The 21170-nt window shown below is 46.8% G+C and overlaps 1 protein-coding gene and 1 long non-coding RNA gene across 2 annotated transcripts; both read left to right on the forward strand.

The window, feature by feature from the left end:
- The first annotated feature begins 393 nt into the window (after nucleotides 1-393).
- On the forward strand, nucleotides 394-2140 carry LOC144154840 (uncharacterized). The gene is made up of 3 exons (XR_013319463.1): nucleotides 394-758; nucleotides 849-971; nucleotides 2022-2140. It is a non-coding gene; the product is annotated as an uncharacterized LOC144154840 (long non-coding RNA).
- A 9546-nt stretch (nucleotides 2141-11686) lies between these two features.
- Nucleotides 11687-18795, forward strand: LOC144154833 (uncharacterized). Its single transcript, XM_077685926.1, has 3 exons — nucleotides 11687-12978; nucleotides 14807-15374; nucleotides 16638-18795. Exons 1-3 carry the CDS (start codon nucleotides 12878-12880, stop codon nucleotides 18669-18671), a joined length of 2703 nt encoding a protein of 900 aa, XP_077542052.1. The 5' UTR covers nucleotides 11687-12877; the 3' UTR covers nucleotides 18672-18795.
- Nucleotides 18796-21170: the final 2375 nt, after the last annotated feature.

Genomic DNA, 21170 nt, shown 5'->3' on the forward strand with positions numbered 1-21170 from the left:
GTGCAAAGTTGTTGCATCATGATGTGCACCAAACATTAATCCATTTCTGTTCTCCTTTGAACGTAGAAATTATACTGCAAAAGCAGATTGCTACATTCTGTATTCATACTCTATGACCTGTTCAGAAAGAGTCTGTGGCTGACTGTGGAGACATTTGGCCCTCCACTGATAGGTTGTGGCAAATGTTTTTGTTCCTCTGCAAAAAAATGAAAACAAATTATTTTCATTCTTTACATGCTCCTGCGAAGCCATGGCTGTGGCATTTACTGGCTGAAGACATCTTCGGCATGCTGAAGGGTCGTCGGGGCGAGTGTGGCGGATTATGAATGCCCTGTGGAGCTCATAAGCCACAAAAGAGTACCTTTTGAGTCGTGCATATTGTGCAGATCGTCACCAGTTCGCATAGACCAAGGACAGGTGAGCTTCAAGTATGTTCAAATATTTTTATATTTCAAATTGTTTAGCAAGAAAAGATTACCAGGGCTTCCGCTGTAAAAAAGACATTCGACTTTCGTGGAACGAATCAGACATTGTTCAATATTTTCTCGTGCTCCCTGGGTAAAGCAAGGCATAAATTTATTCTCTGATATTTTTGTACTGTTTATTTTCTAGGCAATAGGGCGAAGATAGACCTAAACCAGCTGTACAAGGAATGCATATGGCCATTTTAATTGTATTTGGACCCCTTCTTGGAAGTGCATCATCAGAAGGCAACACATTAAAGCTCTTGCACGGGATGAAATCATTGCATTCTACAAGTAAGTACTCACTGCCATTTTTGGGTCTTTCATGGCGCGTTTTTAGGTAGTTTATTTGTAACTAATGGTTTGAAACTTACTTCTTTTCAGTGACAGCTTGGCCTGTGGCTCAAGGTGACAGTAGGAGCTTTTCGGAACACGTTAGCGAAACTTTCCTGGAAGTGCACTTTGAGACGTCCCTGGCAGAAACACCCGGGTCTTAATTTTGGTTGGGTAAGCGTCATTTTGTTTTTGCGGGACTCAATTTCTGGGGCTGTTCATCCTAATAAAATCTCACTGTTAAGAAGTTATCGTGAACGCCAATATTGGCCATTGTGTTCACATTCCGCCTATTACGGATGCTCCAACAGTGACCAAAAAAAACCACTATTTTGTATTTACGTTTTGTAAATATTTAGCTTTTACACCTTGAGAGTTGTTGCTGTGATTTGCCAGCACCACGGACACGCCCAACGTGGTTGCTGCTACAACAATACGATTGCAACTGACGATTTAAATTTCCCGTTTTTAATACGCCCGTAGCACCAATAATACTCCCAAATACAGCCGTAGCATGAGTAATGCGTGCATTGGATTTTGACAGGTGGTTAAATAAGGGGTAATTTTTTTAAGGGAATTGTTTAGAGCACAGAAAGTGACGTCTGCAAGAAAATGTGCTATAGTTGTGATTTATAAGAAAATTGTGCAACAGCCTAGTTCAGCATTAGTCAGCTCAACTTCTGCCTCATACCACTACGAACCATGGAGGTAATACATATCGAGAGGGAAATATTTTAGGTGGAACTAATTCCCCAAAACATTTCTGCCACAGTGCGATATTTATGATTTCCTATGACTGGCCATTTATTTCTTTGCGGTAGAAACATCGTTTAGCTCTAAGGTATATTAAGCCAGCCTCACTACAGAATTCTAGGGAGCACATTATACAGTACAAAGAACATTTTTTGCAGAGAGAAGGTGTGTGAAATATAATGCCGAAAGGTGATTATAGTAATTATTTGATTAGTAAACGAAACCTCTCAATGATAAAAAAAACCTTATATTCAGGATACCGAGGCAGCAAAGTTGGATACTTTCCAGAATCAGGGCAATTTGATTGATTGTCTGTGGTGATATTGTTTAGCGCACTTTCACCTTTAGCAGCACTCCCAGAAAAAACACAAGAAATCACTGATTTTAAATCAATTACTGTGTTATGAAAGCGCCTAAGCAACTCACTCATTTAAAGCAACCATGTAACAAAATATTCTTGTTTCCTTGAAGGTACATGAGGTGAGCAGTAAGTCTTCTCGAGGCCCGGTTATTCTGAGAGAATGGACTGGCGGCATCAATATTGCACGCAAGAAACACATAACAGATTCGCCGCCTCCATTGTCACTTCAGGATATGGTCATCCTCTTCGCCGCATATGTCATCTTTTTCCTCGTGTCATCATGTTCTTATGGTTGTGTGCCTTTGAAGAGTTTTTGGGACTTTTGCAGGGAGTTCTTGGAAAGCATGAGAAATTTGACAGTGGCCTGGTGTCATTTAAGTTGGAGTATCTGTTGAAATACTTGAAGTGTTCAGCTCCACTTGGGATTTTAAATTATTGGTAGAGGTTAAAGTACCTCTTGAAAGGCATGAAGGAGGTCAGATGAAAGGCATGAAGGGGGTGAAATCAGATGAAGAGGTTTAAGTTACTGGCACATGCAAGTTTCATGTCAACTGAACACTGAAGTCGTGCCTTACTTTTCATCATTGGCACAATGCGCAGGCTGTCTTTGAATCTATAGTGGGTGTTAATGTAGTTCATGGCACCGCATTGTAACGTCCTATTATTCAAGTGTAGCTCATGAGATTTTTTTTTCGTGGCAGCGCTGCTGCTGATGCAAAAGTGACAGTGCTTATTTACGCAGATGGCTTCCGCCTTCATTGATAAATTTTAGTACTGTAAGTGAGCTGACACCCATGCCGTAGAAGAATTTAAAATGTGCGTATTTGGCTTGAACAAGTCTTCTCCTTTGAACAAAGTTGCATTTCTTGCTTGGCAGAAGCAGGGCTTTGGTTACAATTACACTGACAGCAAGACGGGAGGGTTTTTATAGCACGCAACTGTGAATTTTACCTAAGGTAAAACGTTGAGGCTGGAAAAAATGCTTTCAAGTCTGCTTTGTAAAACTGGTCCCTGTATGATTCAACGCTGGCTTGTTTGCTTCTTAAGGATGTCTGACTTGTTCCCGCTTGAATTGACGACGTATATAATTAGTCTGCTTGTTAAATTTTAATATGTGTAACATGCTTCCAGCTACCTGGTTTGCAAAATTATATAAGATTCACGCTTGCTTTTGTGAGATTTCCTGGGATGAATTATTTTAAACTACAAATTGTTTGGTCAAGTAACGTGCCTTAAGTCAAAGGCCTTTTCAGGACGCTCATAAAGTCTATTTTGCCTACAAATAGCTTGATGTTACATTTACGTCTGGTGTCAGGAAACTATCTTTAATAATCATGTTTTAATTGTGGCATACTGCCGCATGTGACCTCTCGTGTCAAAATGTTTTATCGTTAATCTTGGCTGGAGCGTTGTTTTCCTAAACTCTTGCACTGCACTGTTCTAGGTTTGTGATAATACAACCATGTATGGCTTGTTTTTAGGCCTTTCCCTACAATTTAACAGCAAACTGCATTTTCCCAAACAGTTATGCGTAAACATAGTATGGCAAGCGCAATGAGTAATTCCGCCTTTGAATTACCTTGGTTTATCTGATAAGACAGCATATTTTATGCTCACTGTTGTATAATGTCTGTGTTAGTGCCGCGGTAGACGCACACGTCTAATACCGTCTTTATTAACCATGTTTTTGAGTAAAAGTGAATATGTGAAAATGCCACTTGGAGCCTAGTGTTATCGTTATGGTATTTATTCCTTGTACGTTGGTCATTTTCTGTGCAATTTCAAATAGACAGCTATTCAAATCTGAAATGTATGAATACTAACACCCAATAAAGTTGTATAGTATGTTGAAAAGCAGTGTATGAGTCATAATAGTTTGTTTCGTGCGTATTTTAATGCAAGTATAGTGTTTCTTTTACATGCAGCTGAAACCCAGCACAGGATTCTGCGGGTGAAGCCAAAGACTGTGTGCCGCTCCAGGTGCCTCAGACCAACTTTTATATAGAACTGTGCTCCGATAGGCAGCTGTTGGGAACTGTCAGGGACCACACTGTTGCAGTGGTTTCTGCTTTCCAATTGTTGGTATCACTGCGGGTCATATATCAAGGCTGTGTTAAAATGGTGCTTGCGGTTTCCTGCTGATACCAATGCATCCGCCAGCCTGGCATATGACCTCGGTGTATACCGACAGGAAAGCAGAAATATTGGAAAAGTGGAGTCCCATAGACAGCTTCCCAATGTCTATAGGAACACCGTTTTATATAAACAGCTGGTCTGAAGGTACCTGGAACGGCGCACCGGATAAATTCCATAATCATTTTACATGGATCAATGTTCCAGTAACTTAAACTACCCTTTTATTTGGAACAGTGATCCGCATACTTTTATTTGGAACACCGATCCACATAATTTAGTTGCAAAAATATGTGGTGCACTGTTCCACTTAATTTTCAGGATATGTGGAACACGGTTCCAATTATATAACTGGAACTTTTTTGCAAAAAAGTTCCAGTTACTAAGTGGATCTTACGTGGAACCAGATTAAGAGTGTAAGGTCAGTAAGGTGTAAGTAGCTCCGACGACCTCTACTGCATACCTTATGGTCACTGTTATGGCGCGTTGTGACTGAACGCCGAATCAGGAGTTACTCTACCGAAGCAGAAGGACAATTTGCGGAACTTACTCCATAATCCCTTATTTGTAAAGACACCAATCAATCTATTAATCATTTCAGTTAAGTGCCCCGAAGCAACCACCTTCTCATATTCGCCAATGACAAATAGAAACAAAAGGTAAGCAATAATTCGAAGCAATGGAAATGATAGCGACGGTGAATAAACAAATATCCGCGATTTCACAGGATGGCGTTTTATGAAATCGTAATACAAACCGTCACCGTGAGAAATACAGGATGAAAAATTGGCCGCGTATCTGCTCCTTTCGTTGCAAATGCGACAAAAGACTATAACTGTCGGCATTTGCAAAGTAAATGCCTACCTTCACTTTTCCGCTGACCACTCATGTTGTTCCTCTTGCTTCGAGCTCCTCCCAAGGTAAATACGCTAAAGGTTTGCTCAAGTGAGTTTAAATTTACCGCCTTCCACTGCTCCAGGCTGGGTGCCTCGATGCCAGCGCTGCCGTACGGCGGAGGCGCGCGTGCATCGAGGTGCCCTAGCTACTTCAACGTATATATAGAACCGTGTTGCCCCAGTCCACGTGCGTTCCAAGCAGAACGTAGAACTTATCTAGTGGAACCTTTCGTGTTTGTGGCCGCTTGATTTCTTATAATGCAGCCAGAAGCTATAGCGGCGTGGGCGACAGTGTTAATTTTTAAAGCAAAGCTTTTTACCTCTACCCCTCAAGGGTTCTTTCGCTACCGTTGGTGTCACCAGAAAACTCCAGCGAACAAATAAAAGAATTTACTGGCACCGCCAGGAATCGAACCTTGAACTAATAGACTAACAAAGGGAGAGCCCGTTGTCTTACCGATTTAGCTACGAGCCCACGCGAAGACGGGGAAGACAGGTGGTGTACTCACCAAGCACATCTACGGGTTTACCCCCTGTGTTCTCGCTGAATGCCACGTGAGAGCGTCACGCGACCACTCACGCCCGTCTAGCGGCCCTGTGCGCACCTTGCTCATGTGCTAAGAGTTACAAAAATTAAAGGAAGCTCACACCAATGCATGGCATCTCACTTCTACTACGCCAATGTGCTAAAGCCTGTGGCCTCCAGTGTTCACGTAAAAAATCACAGCTCCTCATCGTCCACCCTCACGCCAAATCAAGGAATACATTCAAATACTCCTTGATGGCCAGGCCATCACTCCAAGAATCAGCATCAAAATCCTGGGCCTACATCTAGAGGCTAACACCAAGAGTGACATCTCCTTACAGCGCCTCAAAAAACAGCATTAATCAAATCATACACATGATCAGGCGAGTTTCCCCCAAGAAGCAAGGCCTAAAGAAATCCGGTACCTTTCGATTAATTGAAGCTTTTGTCCGCTCGAGAGTCACTTACTTCAACACCCTGTCTTCTTCTCGACAAGGAAGACATAGAGATGCTTTATATACTGATTAGAAAGGCGGTCGAGCAGGCCATTGGTCTTCTCATGAGTGCGTCCACACAGAGGCTGCTTAGCACGGGGCTCCACAATACGGTAGAAGAGCTGATAAAAGGCCATCTTTCTAACCAGAAGGTCCGACTCAGAACTGCGGTGGGTAACCGCATGCTTCACCAGATTGGCTGGGCAGCCCAGAATGTCACTCCGCTTCACGTACTCCCATTCTCTTGGTCACTAAAACTAAGGATGCTCCCTTTGCTTAGAAATATGAACCCCTCACATGACGAGGGTCATAGAAAAGCACGGGCTCAAGCGCTAAACACCACCTTCGGTGGGGATCATGCAGTTAGCTACACAGATGCCTCCAAACATCGAGGGCAGCAATACGCCATCATCGTGGCTACCTCCAGAACCAACCTCCTTGCGTGTACCTCGCTTAGGACCAAAGAAATGACGGCAGCAGAAGAGGCAGCCATCACCCTGGCTCTCACTCAACCAGGGGTTCAGAGGGTAGTCACCGATTCCCAGCAAGCCTACTGGAATTACCAGTGGGGTTGGGTGTCCTGACCTGCACTGCGCGTGCTAAATAACCACTCCCCAAACGGTTCCATTCAGCTCATCCGGACACCCCCTCACGCTTCAATGGAGGGCAACGAATACGCCCACCCAACAAGCCTGCGCTTTTACCTCCCGTGCTATGGAGCTGCACGAGGACAGTCTACCGCTTCTCACGTTTAGGGAGATAACCCAGCATTATCGCCTTCTGAGACAGACCGTACCTTCGCCTTACCCTGACCTGTCCAGAGAACAACAAACTACCCTACGGCTCATACAATCCGGGCTCCTTCCCACAGCCTACTCATCTTCACTTAATGCATCAGAATCGCTACGACGCTGAATGTAAATTTTGCTCAGAAGTAGGAACACTCCGTCCCGTAATCGGTGTGTGCGACTTGAGCCCTGAGCACCCTCTTCTCTGTCCGTCAACTACCCAACAAGAGCAATGGGAGAAGCTGCTGTCCGGGCCCTCTCTACCTACCCAGCTTCAGCGGGTGGACAGAACACAGGCCGTGCGGACTGCATATGGGCCCCACATAAGAAGGAATCACTCCCCAGGACTGCACTCTGGGCCGCTCAGAAATCTGAACAGAAGTATTTCTTCCTCCATCTCCTTCTCTGTCGCAAATCTCGTCGCCTCCGTCCGCGGCGCAGAGACGGAAAAGTCAGATCGTCTAACATCGGGTTGGAGCTTACTTTAATTTTATAAAAAAAGTTTCCACTCTTGTGCTACACCAATACAACTCAACCAAACAGTGTTCACGCATTGATTTAACCTTACCAAGAAAATCTCTTTGAAGTAATAAATGGTGTGGTTAAGTGCATTTCACTTCTCTCTGGTTTTACTATTTGTAGAGCCATGTGAGTGATTTTAAGTGACGTCGCATGGGTAATCGTTATGGGTGCCGTTTACAGCTTTGCTTTCCCACCACATTCACGGAGTGGATTGGCGCGATTTTTTTTACTAGCGCGAATTAGGAGGAGGCGAGCGCTTGATGGCCGTCGAAGGCAGCGGCTGTCGTCTGGCTCTTTACCAAAATCCTTCCTACCAGCCTACTGCGGTGAGGAATCACGACCTTCTCCTCATACTCTTCCGAGGGAAAATGCAGTCTCATCCTCTCTCCTCTAAGTGCGGAGGATGCGAGTAGATTAAAGGGGCCATGAAGACAAAACACAAAACTTTGCTTAATTTGAAAGAACTAGGCTTGCATTACCCAACTCAGATCCATTCAAGTCACGAGAGACGTTTTTTAACCCTACAAACGGAAGGAGTATCGAAAACAACTTTCAAATTTCGCGCTACTGTGACGTGAGCAATGCCTGTGCCCCGCGGCTCCATGTGTGCTCGCTGATTTTTCCGCTCAAATTGGTAATCGAAAACCTCTCACAATGTTTATAGTGACCCCAACGTCAGAGAAAAGGGGAGGGGGAGGCGCCTCTGTTGGGTTTCTTCAGCGGGAACGCAGGCAGGCACCACAAACAAAGATCTAAGCCAGCCACGTCTGGACGCCTTTACCGTGCAAATTCCGCCTCTGAAATGTTTTCTCAAAAATTACCAGTGGCTTAGCTCGGCTATTCCAGGATATACGTAGCGTGAGCTAAGGTTCAGCTTGTTACGCTTACGTTTCCTAGTTGTCTAGAATTAACGATTTCCAATCTAATCCAATCCAACCTAATTCAATCTAATCCAGTCCAGTCCAGCCCAGCCCAGCCCAGCCGACTCCAGTCAAGTGCAATCCAATTCTCTACACACCCGTACTCCAATTGGATTGGATTGGCAATTTAATTTAATCCAATCCAATTTAATCCAATCTAATCCAATCCAATCCAATCCAACCTAACCTAATCTAATCCAATGCTGCTCGCGCTTGCGCAGCACGGCCCTTCAAGGTCCACGCGAAACTGCTCAACCTCGGCCAGTGTAGCTTACGCTACAAAAACCGAACTTTTCACTTCGTACGAATCGGGGCCTACCTTGTCCGTCGGCGGGTTATTTGTTAACTACCCCGCCTTCGCATAACGGCAAGTGCTGAGCCACTCAATGGCTGTGACAAATTTGTTGGAAAAGACAGGTTCTGTGCGTTTGCTCCTGCGATACATTCTGGTCCCAAGCTGCTGCTTTGAGTGGGAATGTGCGTTTAAATTTTGCGCGCAGCTTTGCTAAAGCTGCAAGGCTATGACTGCCGGGAACGAGTCTCCAGTGCATATGATAATTCGTCCAGGACCCTTTGGCCCCGCCTTGTTTAGCACAGAAGGCCAGAGGGACCCGTAAGCGTAAAAACAATAAATGCATCAGCAAATGCAGGGTGCTGAGATGCACACTCTTCGTTTTGCAACTGGGGGAAGGGCCTCTGGGTGTGTGCTCAAACGTATTTGCTGACTGCTATGGTGATGAACTCTTTCGGACTCGCTTGCCAAGGCCCTTTGGGCATCCGCCACACCCCTTCCCTGAACCCAGAGAGAGTAGTTTATTGAATGGAAGGTAAATACAGAGAGGTCGAAGGAGATGAAAGGGAGAAAAGAGCATAGATAGATTGTGACACGTATGATGATTGAGGTGAGGGTCTGACTTTATACAAAGATGCCTACACCATGTACAGTGCATGTTCAATGGTTCACCACAACGACCTTGGGCAACAATCTAGCTGCAAACCGCTACTTTTCAAGAACGCCAGAACTGCCTTGAAGGCCTTTTTAGGGGCGAAGCTCCTCTTGTTCGGGCCCTGTCCCGTCCCTCGTTGCTGCTGTATACGGCATGGCACAATAATGATGATTGTGGCAGGATCCCTCTAGGGATTGGCCAACGAAAGATTGGCCGAAGAGAGAGAGAGAGAGAAAGCTCTTTATTAGAGGAGAAAGCCGAGAGTTTTGCCGGAATCGTACCACCGACATGCTACTCGGCGGGGGAATGGGTAGGGGAGGGTAGAAAAGGCCCTATAGATACAGGGCAGAAAAAAGAGAAGAGAAGAAGTAAAAAAAAAAAAAAAAAAAGAAACGGGCCTTGATCGCCGCAAAGAGCATCGGAACAAGCATATTCACAATGTCTGTCTGGCCGGTCTGATTTGCTGATTCATCATGGTCCTTATGGGAGCGCCGTTTCGAGGGGGAAGATGCGTCCTTAGAACCAGCATCAGAAGGGACTTTTGAATTTTTTGTCGACGATTGTTCTAGGACAACTCCCGCATAAGACTTGTTCGGGGGCGCGCTACTCTGAGCAGGTGATTCATGCGACGATTGCAACGCAGTTGTAAAGACGAGGTCTGGGTTATGCGAAGGTTCGCGCCGACTAGGAACTTTGCCCTGAATTTGCTCCACATTGCGAGCAAGAGTTGCGGCCTTTTTCTTCGGGCAAGCTCCAAACGACGCTGGATGTGGGCCATTGCAGTTTGCGCATCGTGGTTGGGCGCGTGAGGTGCAGTCTCTGTATGAGTGAGGCCCAGAGCAAACTTTACATCTTATTGGCCCTCTGCAATTTTTTGCGATATGGCCATGCCTCTGGCATTTATAACACTGCGTGGCTGCACCAATGTATTCTGTAACGGGAAAGCTATAGAGACAAAACGTTCAACGCGTTCGTTGCTACCCAACAAGGAGAAGAGGAAGAAGAGGTTGTCGTTCGTCGCCTGCGAGCTCATGACGGTCTTCGTACAATCTCTGCTTGGCCCATTAAATGTGGCCCTCTTGTCGGCTCCAGTACTTGACAAAGTGTCGCCCTTAGATATTTCTTTTGATGAAATCTTTCCCTCTAACGCGAAATTACTCCCTCTGAACTTTTTAACAAGGATCATTTGAACGGTTTCCTGTAGTATCTGGGGTTTTTGCATCTCGGCGTTTCGGTGGTTCTACCACCAGGGGGCTAACCCCAGGCTATATATATGACGTCACTGAATAAATTATTCTCTTTTGGCTTGACTCTTTCACCGGGTGTTTGTCGCCTGCTTCGCCCTTCGGGGCCGTCGCCGACGCGACACCACAATGGCGCAGCCGACTCAAGAACCGTCCGAAATGTAAGCGCACGACATTCCTTCAATAGTGCGTAAGCCGCCGAACAGGCCGCAAGTTTTATTTTCAAGTAGTGAGGGCTGAAACAGTCAGCCGAGAGCGATAGAGAGTTTGGCCTACGCGGACGACCACACCGGCGAGGAAACGGCGGCCAGCAGCATAGTGCCGAAATCTACGTGCATCGAGCGACACGCAGCAAATACGTCCAGCGACATGTAACCTTCAGGTAATACTGCAAGATATCGTCAACTGGCACCAAGTATTTTTCGCGCCAGGATTATATAAACTTCATAAAGGAAAGTAAAGCGGCACCACTTCGTTCATTATTGGGTCAAGATGGCTGACATAGCCGCGAAGCCGCAACCATTTTTGCCGGGCCCGGAGAGGCCGGCCATTTCATGGCGCGAGTGGCACCGCTCGTTCGAAACATACCTAATCGCAGCAGGCTGTGAGAAATTCACTCCGCGACGCAAAGCAGCGTTCTTGAAGACCTTTTTGGGAACGGAAGCGAACCGAATTGCCCACATGATCGAGTCAGCCAGACCGGCGGGCGCAAGCACCGGCGACGACTACGAATATCTCGTTCAGGGCCTCGCGGCTCACTTTGACATTTCGACATCACAGCGGACGAACCGCATACAGTTTCGAAGTTTATGTCAAGCAGAAACGGAATCGGCGATCGACTTCGCGCGCCGTGTGCAATACGTAGGTCGACAATGCAACTTCGGCTCTGACGAAGCCACGTCACTCCTGGATCAACTCATCGTGGGACTTGCGTCCGATCGCACCAGAGAACGTCTGCTCGCAGAAGGCCCGGCACTCACGTTTGACAAAGCCATCCAAGTTATTCAAAACGTAACTGAAGTCCAGGATCTGCTGCAACAATATCGAGCAGCCAGAGAAGAAATAGTTCAAGCGATCGACGCTACTCAACGAACTCGACCGCTTCGATTTCCACGTCGCGAATTCCGCCCCACAATCTCAACAAACAGAAGTGCAGCACCATCACGTCCGGGGATTAGGTTAGCCCGGACCAGTTCTCGGCGTTCTCCTCCAGTGTGCGGCCGCTGTGGTAGGATGCGGCACCCGCTTCAACAGTGCCCCGCTCTGGGGAAAACGTGTTTCCAGTGTGGTAAAATCGGCCACTTAAGGTGGCGGTCCCACTCGATCGGCCCGCGCTGCCGGTTTTGGACGATGTTTGCGTAGGCGCTGTTGCGCCCCAGTTGGCACCACATTCATGGCTAATGTATCATTAGAAAGCAGAAGTCTTCTAGATTCCGAACTCGCTTACCGGTCTATTCCAGCTAATTTGGCTTTAGAAGGAGAAGACAATTTGCAAGAGAGAAAAATTGTATTTTTGCTTTTTTTGCTTCGGGCGGTGTAAGAATTTGAGAAAACTATGCGACGTAATTACATGTAGTTTGGTATGTGCATAGAATAGATGTCTATGCAGTGAGTTACGTTTGGAAGTTCCGTTTCAGCGAATAGATTTTGTTATACGGCCGTTTGAAAATAGCTAAAATAGCGCAACTTCACTCGCGCTAAACTTTTACATGGATTAATGCAGAGCAATGTGTTTTCGTGTGCGCGTTGCCAGCATATGTATTTGTATACTGCCGAAATTTCGCTGAATTTCGTTCAGCGGCTTTAAAGTTATTTTGGTCTACATAAGGCAGTTTACACGTACACATGGGTTTTCTGGGGTAACTTTTCTGCGTTGCTGCTGAAGACGAAGTTTCAATATTTTCACACATCAAACTTGAAGACCTCCTTTACTTAGTTACGTTCAATGTTTGCGCTGTGATAAATAGAACACGTATAAACTGTTACTGAAATTGGCTGATTTTCATCACGCCGGCCGAAGCGCTCAAACGCGCCTATTTACGTACACACACGGAACTCCAAAAAGTGCGTTACATGGAATATACGTCGATGTCATATCTTTATAACATTACCAAGTAAATGTACAATTAACCCTTTTTAATTCCTGTAGCGACAATTTTACAGCAATAACAACGTTGCAGTTTTATGTGGCGCCATCAGTGTCGAAACTGTAAAGCTACTTTGTTACGTTTCAGCTTTCTGCTACCGATGGCGCGGCCAAACGCACTATTCGAGGGAGCCTCAAGGCGGTACATTCAGGCTCCCCAGACTTTTCGCCTCTTCTTTGTCGTGGTGCCGATACCCGATACCCGATACTGCCGATACTCGTTCAGTTTTTGTCGCCACGCCGTGCGGTCTGTGCGAACTTCCGTGGTAGCAAATTTGCTCGGTATCTTTGGGCATTCTGCACCGCCGTTGTCCGGTGGAGTACAGCGGTGCGACATTTTGTGATCTGCGATGGGTAACACCCGTAAAACGCCCAAACGTTTGATAAGGCGTAAAAATGCATCACAAAGTCGCCGAGCGCAAGCGAGAGCGGCCGCAGCTTCCTCATGCAAGTAAGGATTTTCTTTTTGTGTTCATTGCACGCAATCTCGCGCTAACGCGCTGCGAGTGTTATTTCTGTTCAGCCTTTGTTGTGTTCTGGCGGAATATGAGGGTCCGCATGAGGGTTCGCATGTGTTGGGGATGTGAAACAGCGCGCTTAGTTCTTACCACGATTTTGACCGGCGTGGGGCTGCTAGTTTTACCTTTCAATGCTAAAAGCTCTAGGTGGTTTGTTATTCGGAGCCTAGCCACCGCTTGCTGCCACCGCTTGCACTTTTATTCGCGGCCCCTTCCCATTGCATGTGGCCCGGCCACCAATGCCTGGCCGTAAAAATGCAGAAGGTAGCCATATATGGTTGGCGTCTCGCTGGCGTCGTGAAATCCCCCCCCTACCCGTCGTGAACTAACCTGGCTCGCTCGCCGGCGCGCGCCCCGGCGTGCCCTGAAAACTCTCCGTCGTCGCTGCCGTAGCCGTAACATCTAGGCGTCGTGAAATAGCCGTACTCGCTCCTGCCGTACCCGTAAAAGCTACGCGTTGTGAAATAGTCGTACTTATGCCTCTGCTTACGGGCGTTGTAGTTGGGTGTTGAAATCTTGCCGAGCTCTGTTTTTTTTTTTTTGACGCATTTAGAACTTTTGTAATAACTATACTTCACGCCCGCCTTACAACTCAGTTGGCTAGAGCAGTCGATTTTGGTTTTACCCAACCGGCTGAACCGCTACGGCTCACTGAAGCCAAGGCCGACGCAGCCAACGCTAGGGTTACGTCCGATAATCTGTAATTATTATAAGTGACTATGGCTGCACAAAGCTAGTCTGTAAATTTTTTTGTAACCGTTTACTTTTGATGAATCAACTTTAACTTTCAAGCGGTTTTGCCTTTGATGAATCAACTTTAAAACAAGCGGTTTTGCCTTTGCATAAATATCAAGAAAGACTGTTTTCTGTTCATGTTGCCAAGCAGGCTTGGGGTAGCAGCTTGGAGTTCCTTCCGTACTTAGCTAGAGGTAGTCCGACCATTTATAATTACTAAATAGTGATTACTAATTAACAACGACCCTGGCGGTGTGAGGAAGCGGTGTGTTCGGTTGGATAAAAATCAACAGATTGCTCTCACGGAGAGTTGCGTTCCTCCTGAACAGAACTTTAGTGACAGCTGCCGTTCCGCAACATTAGCATTCCTTATCGTTCCGTCTGGACGGAACGCTAGACAATGCCTTTTTTGTAGTGCTCTTTTGTTCACCTTATCCATAAGCTCCTCCTTTCTTTATCTGGGAACTAGGCGATACAGGTTTTCTGCCCAATTATGGGGTTGCGTCTGGGGTTTTATGTCAATTTGAGGCCCTTCTTTGTGGGTTATGTTGGGATACATGAGCAAAAAAAAAACCGATACACCAACATGTAGGTGGTAGAATTATTACAGCTTGCCGCATATTTACCCACTAAAAAATGCGCTCAAACCAACTGTGGGCAGTACGAACTCCTGCTAGTTCTCGTTATGTAATTTGTTCAATTGCCTTGGTGTCATTCTGTAGCTGGCTGGAAGAGTCAATAGCTGCATATGCTTCTACCATCCTGAGGCAGACGCTATCAGTATACAAGAGCAGTTATAGGTGTTTTCACACTATGTCCTTTGTAATTGCTCATCTCCAGAGGCAAGCACCCCACGAATAGTTAGAAAGTGCAGGAGTGTCACATGGTTTATGACTCCCACTTTTTAGGAACTATGCACACATCACTAGCGCGTATTTGCACATTTATATGTTTCCTGACATTTTGTTTTTTCTTGCTATACATTTTGCTGGTGCACATGTAGTAAAGAGACATTGTGTTTTACAGAAAACGTGCTGAAAATATGCACAAAGCAGTGCCTCTGATGAACACCAACACTGCAACCATCACGGCTGATTGCAGATCACCTCAGTCTGCGTCAAGTCATGAAGCTATGGCTGACTACTGGGACGGCCTTGGAATTCAGGAGCTTTTGCCAGAGCTTTCCTTTGAGAGGGACGTCAGTGTCCCGACAGCACAGAATGGAGGCGTGTGTGGAAGAAGAGTTGTGTCTGTGGGCCACTTCATGAAGGCTGCTCAAGAGCTTGGCGAACACCGGTGCCCTTTTCCTGGTGGAGGACACTTTGAGTTTGAAGAGGAACGAAGGATTGGCCTTTGGTCGGAGTTCAAATTCCAGTGTAGCGGTTGCCATGAGGTTACAAAAGTCACTACCGACCCTGTTGCAGAGCCCACCCCTCTCGCAGAGAAGGCAGCTCTTGGAGTAAACGATGCTACTGTCTGGGCGTTCACGAGTATCGGGTCTGGGCATTCACATTTGGAGGAGGCACTGTCTGTCATGGAAATTCCTGTCATGTGCAAAAAAACGTTCCTGCGTCGAGAGGAGGCACTTGGAAAGGCAAGTGCTTTGGCATGTTTCCAGGTTTTGTTTCTGCCCTCTCTGTCCAGTGTTTTTGTCTACCTAATGATTCCAAATATTTGTTGGGCCAATTCTTGTTACGTTCGCTTACGTTCAGTTAGAACCAGTGGGTGATTTACAATGTGTCGAAAACTTGCGAAGACCTCAGCTCTTGTCAGTTCTTCAAACTGAAGCAGAAACGCATATAAAAGAAATGAAAATCACTACCATGGCCCACTTCTGCCAAATCAAACAGACCCTTGATATAATGACACCTGAGCATCGCCAAGTTACTGTTGGTCTGTGAACGAGACCGCAATTATGAATGTGCTGCATAAAATCATGATAAATAAGACAGGCCACACTTTAATTTCTAGTAATGATTTTTTGCTGTAGGGAGAATGTACAATGGGGATCCTTTCTGAGGGAAGCTTGAACCATTTAGTTGACTGGTTCAATTTTCTGCGGCTGCAGCAAGTAGCTCTAGAGTAATATTGTCGCAACATTTTTATGCAGATAATTCCATTTTATATACCGTATTTGCACAAATGTAAGACAACTTTCTGATCTCAATTTCGTAATGCACCTTATATTTGCACGCGTTCCTGAACTAGGTGACAAATGTGCCCACTGACTAGGTAGGCTGCAGGGTAGCTTCTGTTGCATGGTGTTTCCACTTTGTGTGGCAGTTTGCAGTGACTTTGAATAGAACCATTTAGGAATGTGTTGCTTATGTGCCATTCCCATTCTTATGGGGTTCCTTCATGTTATAACTGACCAAATAATTTATTTTTTCAGCTTTCGATAGCCTGCTCTCGTGGTTTACGGCATGTTGCCATGAAACAACAGGAGATAGCAAGCCATAATTGCTGTTTTTATGCTATGGCTTGAGACTTCATTCTTACTAACTCATTCAATTTTCCGCACTGCTATGGAGCCTTATTTGCAATGGGCTGTGCATGCAAACAGGAAAAACTCAATTTCAAATTGCCTTATTGCCTCAAATGCAAGGCCAGGATTCTCTTCCATGCTCTAGGCAAAATAGAATTTATATTGTCACTCACAAGGTCCGTGCTACACGGACACATTCAAATGACAAATGGCTCGACTGGATTGCAGGTGCACTATAGCGTAGCAATGGGAAATTTCGATAGACGTTGCGTTAGGACTTTTAAATGGCCGTGTAGCACATGTATAAAACTGACAAAATACGTTTTAACCTGTAGCGAACAGTCACATTTTCCACTACGTTTGATTTTTCAGCAATGGAAAGCTGTGCTCCTGGGACAAATGTTAGAAGCTGGAAAAGAGGAAAAGAGGCTGGCGGAAGCAGCTGGCGATTTCTGCGAGGATGGCTGCACCCCAAAGATTACAGTGGTGGTTGATGGTGGCTGGTCCCACAGGAGCCACGGCCACAGGTATTCTGCAAATTCTGGTGTGGCCGTCATCATAGGTAAGCGCACAAAAAAGCTCCTCTACTTGGGTGTGAGAAACAAGCTGTGCAGCACTTGTGCGTTCTACGCGAGGAAAAATGTTGAGGCAAAAAAGCACACCTGCTACAAGAACTGGGATCAAAGCTCAGGAGCCATGGAGGCAGATGTCCTTGTTGAGGGATTCCAGCGAAGCAAGGAGATGCACGAAGTTGAGTATCGCACCTTTATAGGCGATGGGGATTCGTCTGTATACCACCAGATTCAGTCAAAGGTTGACTACGGTCGTTTTGTTCAGAAGCACGAGTGTGCGAACCATGTGGTCAAGTGCTACACTTCCCGCCTCTATGCCATCGCTAAGGAAAGCAAAGGCGGCCGGCCCATGCTGTCGGGCCCGAGAATAAAGCGCATCAAGAACGGTGCACGCAAGGCTGTCAGTCACTACGCCGAAGTATTGCGAGAGCATCCAAGTAATGAAAGGCAGCTTGCTCGAGAATTGGCCGCTGACTTGAGAAATGGTCCCAAACATGTGTTTGGCTGCCATGACGGCTGCAAGAATTACTTTTGTGATGGCACAAAAGGTGAAAACTTATTCGAGAAGCTCCCTGCCATGCTCAGAACAAAGATAATGACGGCAGCCAACAGTATTTCTGAAAAAGCGGCCCGTCTCATAACAGATGACACAAGCAACCTTGCTGAAGCCCTCATGTCTCTTGTTGCAAAGTTTTCTGGTGGAAAGCAGATCAACCGGTGCCAGAAAGGCTCTTACGAGCATCGCTGCCAAGTTGCTGGGCTAAGCTTCCAGCTGGGACCTCAGTGGCACGCAAAAACCAGCAAAGCTATAACTTCCAATAGCCCTGGTGCTGTCTACAAGAAGTATGCAAGCAAAAAAGTGGCTGACAGAAACCAAAGATTGCCACGAAAAAGGCGCCTTTTTGACAGCCAGCATCAGCAGAAGATTAGTGCTGCTAGTACTTCATCACCTCACTATGGGGCAAATTGTATGAAGCCAGACATACCGCCTGAAGAGTTTGCTGAAAAAGTTGAAAGGCAACTGAATGAGCTCCGTGTAGATGAGGAAGCCTGTGAACAAATCGAGGCCCAAACTCGTGGGCAGGCCGACAATCCAAATTGGTTCGAGCACAGAAGGCTGCGCCTAACAGCTTCGAATTTCCATGCGGTATGCGTAAGGAAAGACTCCACACCATGTGACGCATTGGTCAAGACCCTCCTTCATCCAAGGAGCTTCACAAATGCTGCCACAGAGCACGGGAAGCAGCATGAGAGTGTTGCAATCCAGCTATACGCAGCAGAAACGAAAAGAGATGTTCAGCCATGTGGGCTGTTCGTTGATCTTGAGCATGGATTCCTGGCGGCATCACCAGATGGTGTAGTTGGCAAGGACCGAATTGTAGAGGTCAAATGCCCATTAACTTCAAAGGGAGATGAACCTATGGAAGCAGCACGAAAGTTTGCAGACAAAAAGGAGAAAGATGGTGATCCTGTGCTCCAACGATCGCACAAGTATTTTTACCAAGTCCAGGGACAGCTTCATGTCACCAGAAGGAATATCTGCGACTTCGTGGTGTACACAACCAAGGGAATACATGTGCAAGAGGTACTTCGGGATGACATTTTCTGGGCAACAAAAATGGAGCCATTCCTGCTGCGATTCTACACAGACTGTATTCTTCCAGAAATTGTAGACTCCCGCCTTGCTCGCTCCATGGACGTGCGACGCCCATACTGGAACAGGCTTGCCATTGAGGCCAGGGTGAACCATGCAAAGGCAGCAAAGCCGAAAAAAGGTAAGTATGCGCGGCTTTCAGAAGGTATTGAGGACGCACAGTGCTCATTCATGCAGTAGCTGGTTCATCCAGTCAGAACTGTGTAACCGCTACTATTACGTGTATGCTCCTGAAGCAAGAACGCACTAAACGACCAGTAGTCAGACCAACTAGAGCCAAGACGGTGCCCTCACTGGCAGGCAGTAGCTGGTTCATCCAGTCAGAACTGTGTAACCGCTACTATTGACGCGTATGCTCCTGAAGCAAGAACACACTAAACGACCAGTAGTCAGACCAACTAGAGCCAAGACGGTGCCCTCACTGGCAGGCAGTAGCTGGTTCATCCAGTCTGAACTGTGTAACCGCTACTATTGACGTGTATGCTCCTGAAGCAAGAACGCACTAAACGACAAGTAGTCAGACCAACTAGAGCCAAGACGGTGCCCTCACTGGCAGGCAGTAGCTGGTTCATCCAGTCAGAACTGTGTAACCGCTACTATTGACGTGTATGCTCCTGAAGCAAGAACGCACTAAACGACCAGTAGTCAGACCAACTAGAGCCAAGACGGTGCCCTCACTGGCAGGCAGTAGCTGGTTCATCCAGTCAGAACTGTGTAACCGCTACTATTGACGCGTATGCTCCTGAAGCAAGAACGCACTAAACGACCAGTAGTCAGACCAACTAGAGCCAAGACGGTGCCCTCACTGGCAGGCAGTAGCTGGTTCATCCAGTCAGAACTGTGTAACCGCTACTATTGACGTGTATGCTCCTGAAGCAAGAACGCACTAAACGACCAGTAGTCAGACCAACTAGAGCCAAGACGGTGCCCTCACTGGCAGGCAGTAGCTGGTTCATCCAGTCAGAACTGTGTAACCGCTACTATTGACGTGTATGCTCCTGAAGCAAGAACACACTAAACGACCAGTAGTCAGACCAACTAGAGCCAAGACGGTGCCCTCACTGGCAGGCAGTAGCTGGTTCATCCAGTCAGAACTGTGTAACCGCTACTATTGACGTGTATGCTCCTGAAGCAAGAACACACTAAACGACCAGTAGTCAGACCAACTAGAGCCAAGACGGTGCCCTCACTGGCAGGCAGTAGCTGGTTCATCCAGTCAGAACTGTGTAACCGCTACTATTGACGCGTATGCTCCTGAAGCAAGAACGCACTAAACGACCAGTAGTCAGACCAACTAGAGCCAAGACGGTGCCCTCACTGGCAGGCAGTAGCTGGTTCATCCAGTCAGAACTGTGTAACCGCTACTATTGACGCGTATGCTCCTGAAGCAAGAACGCACTAAACGACCAGTAGTCAGACCAACTAGAGCCAAGACGGTGCCCTCACTGGCAGGCAGTAGCTGGTTCATCCAGTCAGAACTGTGTAACCGCTACTATTGACGTGTATGCTCCTGAAGCAAGAACGCACTAAACGACCAGTAGTCAGACCAACTAGAGCCAAGACGGTGCCCTCACTGGCAGGCAGTAGCTGGTTCATCCAGTCAGAACTGTGTAACCGCTACTATTGACGCGTATGCTCCTGAAGCAAGAACGCACTAAACGACCAGTAGTCAGACCAACTAGAGCCAAGACGGTGCCCTCACTGGCAGGCAGTAGCTGGTTCATCCAGTCAGAACTGTGTAACCGCTACTATTGACGTGTATGCTCCTGAAGCAAGAACGCACTAAACGACAAGTAGTCAGACCAACTAGAGCCAAGACGGTGCCCTCACTGGCAGGCAGTAGCTGGTTCATCCAGTCAGAACTGTGTAACCGCTACTATTGACGCGTATGCTCCTGAAGCAAGAACGCACTAAACGACCAGTAGTCAGACCAACTAGAGCCAAGACGGTGCCCTCACTGGCAGGCAGTAGCTGGTTCATCCAGTCAGAACTGTGTAACCGCTACTATTGACGCGTATGCTCCTGAAGCAAGAACGCACTAAACGACCAGTAGTCAGACCAACTAGAGCCAAGACGGTGCCCTCACTGGCAGGCAGTAGCTGGTTCATCCAGTCAGAACTGTGTAACCGCTACTATTGACGTGTATGCTCCTGAAGCAAGAACGCACTAAACGACCAGTAGTCAGACCAACTAGAGCCAAGACGGTGCCCTCACTGGCAGGCAGTAGCTGGTTCATCCAGTCAGAACTGTGTAACCGCTACTATTAACGTGTATGCTCCTGAAGCAAGAACGCACTAAACGACCAGTAGTCAGACCAACTAGAGCCAAGACGGTGCCCTCACTGCCAGGCAGTAGCTGGTTCATCCAGTCTGAACTGTGTAACCGCTACTATTGACGTGTATGCTCCTGAAGCAAGAACGCACTAAACGACAAGTAGTCAGACCAACTAGAGCCAAGACGGTGCCCTCACTGGCAGGCAGTAGCTGGTTCATTCAGTCAGAACTGTGTAACCGCTACTATTGACGCGTATGCTCCTGAAGCAAGAACACACTAAACGACCAGTAGTCAGACCAACTAGAGCCAAGACGGTGCCCTCACTGGCAGGCAGTAGCTGGTTCATCCAGTCTGAACTGTGTAACCGCTACTATTGACGTGTATGCTCCTGAAGCAAGAACGCAC

Source organism: Haemaphysalis longicornis, unplaced genomic scaffold (assembly GCF_048455015.1).
Source record: "Haemaphysalis longicornis isolate Haplotype H1 unplaced genomic scaffold, Haemaphysalis longicornis Haplotype H1 scaffold_99, whole genome shotgun sequence".
NCBI classification, from domain to species: domain Eukaryota; kingdom Metazoa; phylum Arthropoda; class Arachnida; order Ixodida; family Ixodidae; genus Haemaphysalis; species Haemaphysalis longicornis.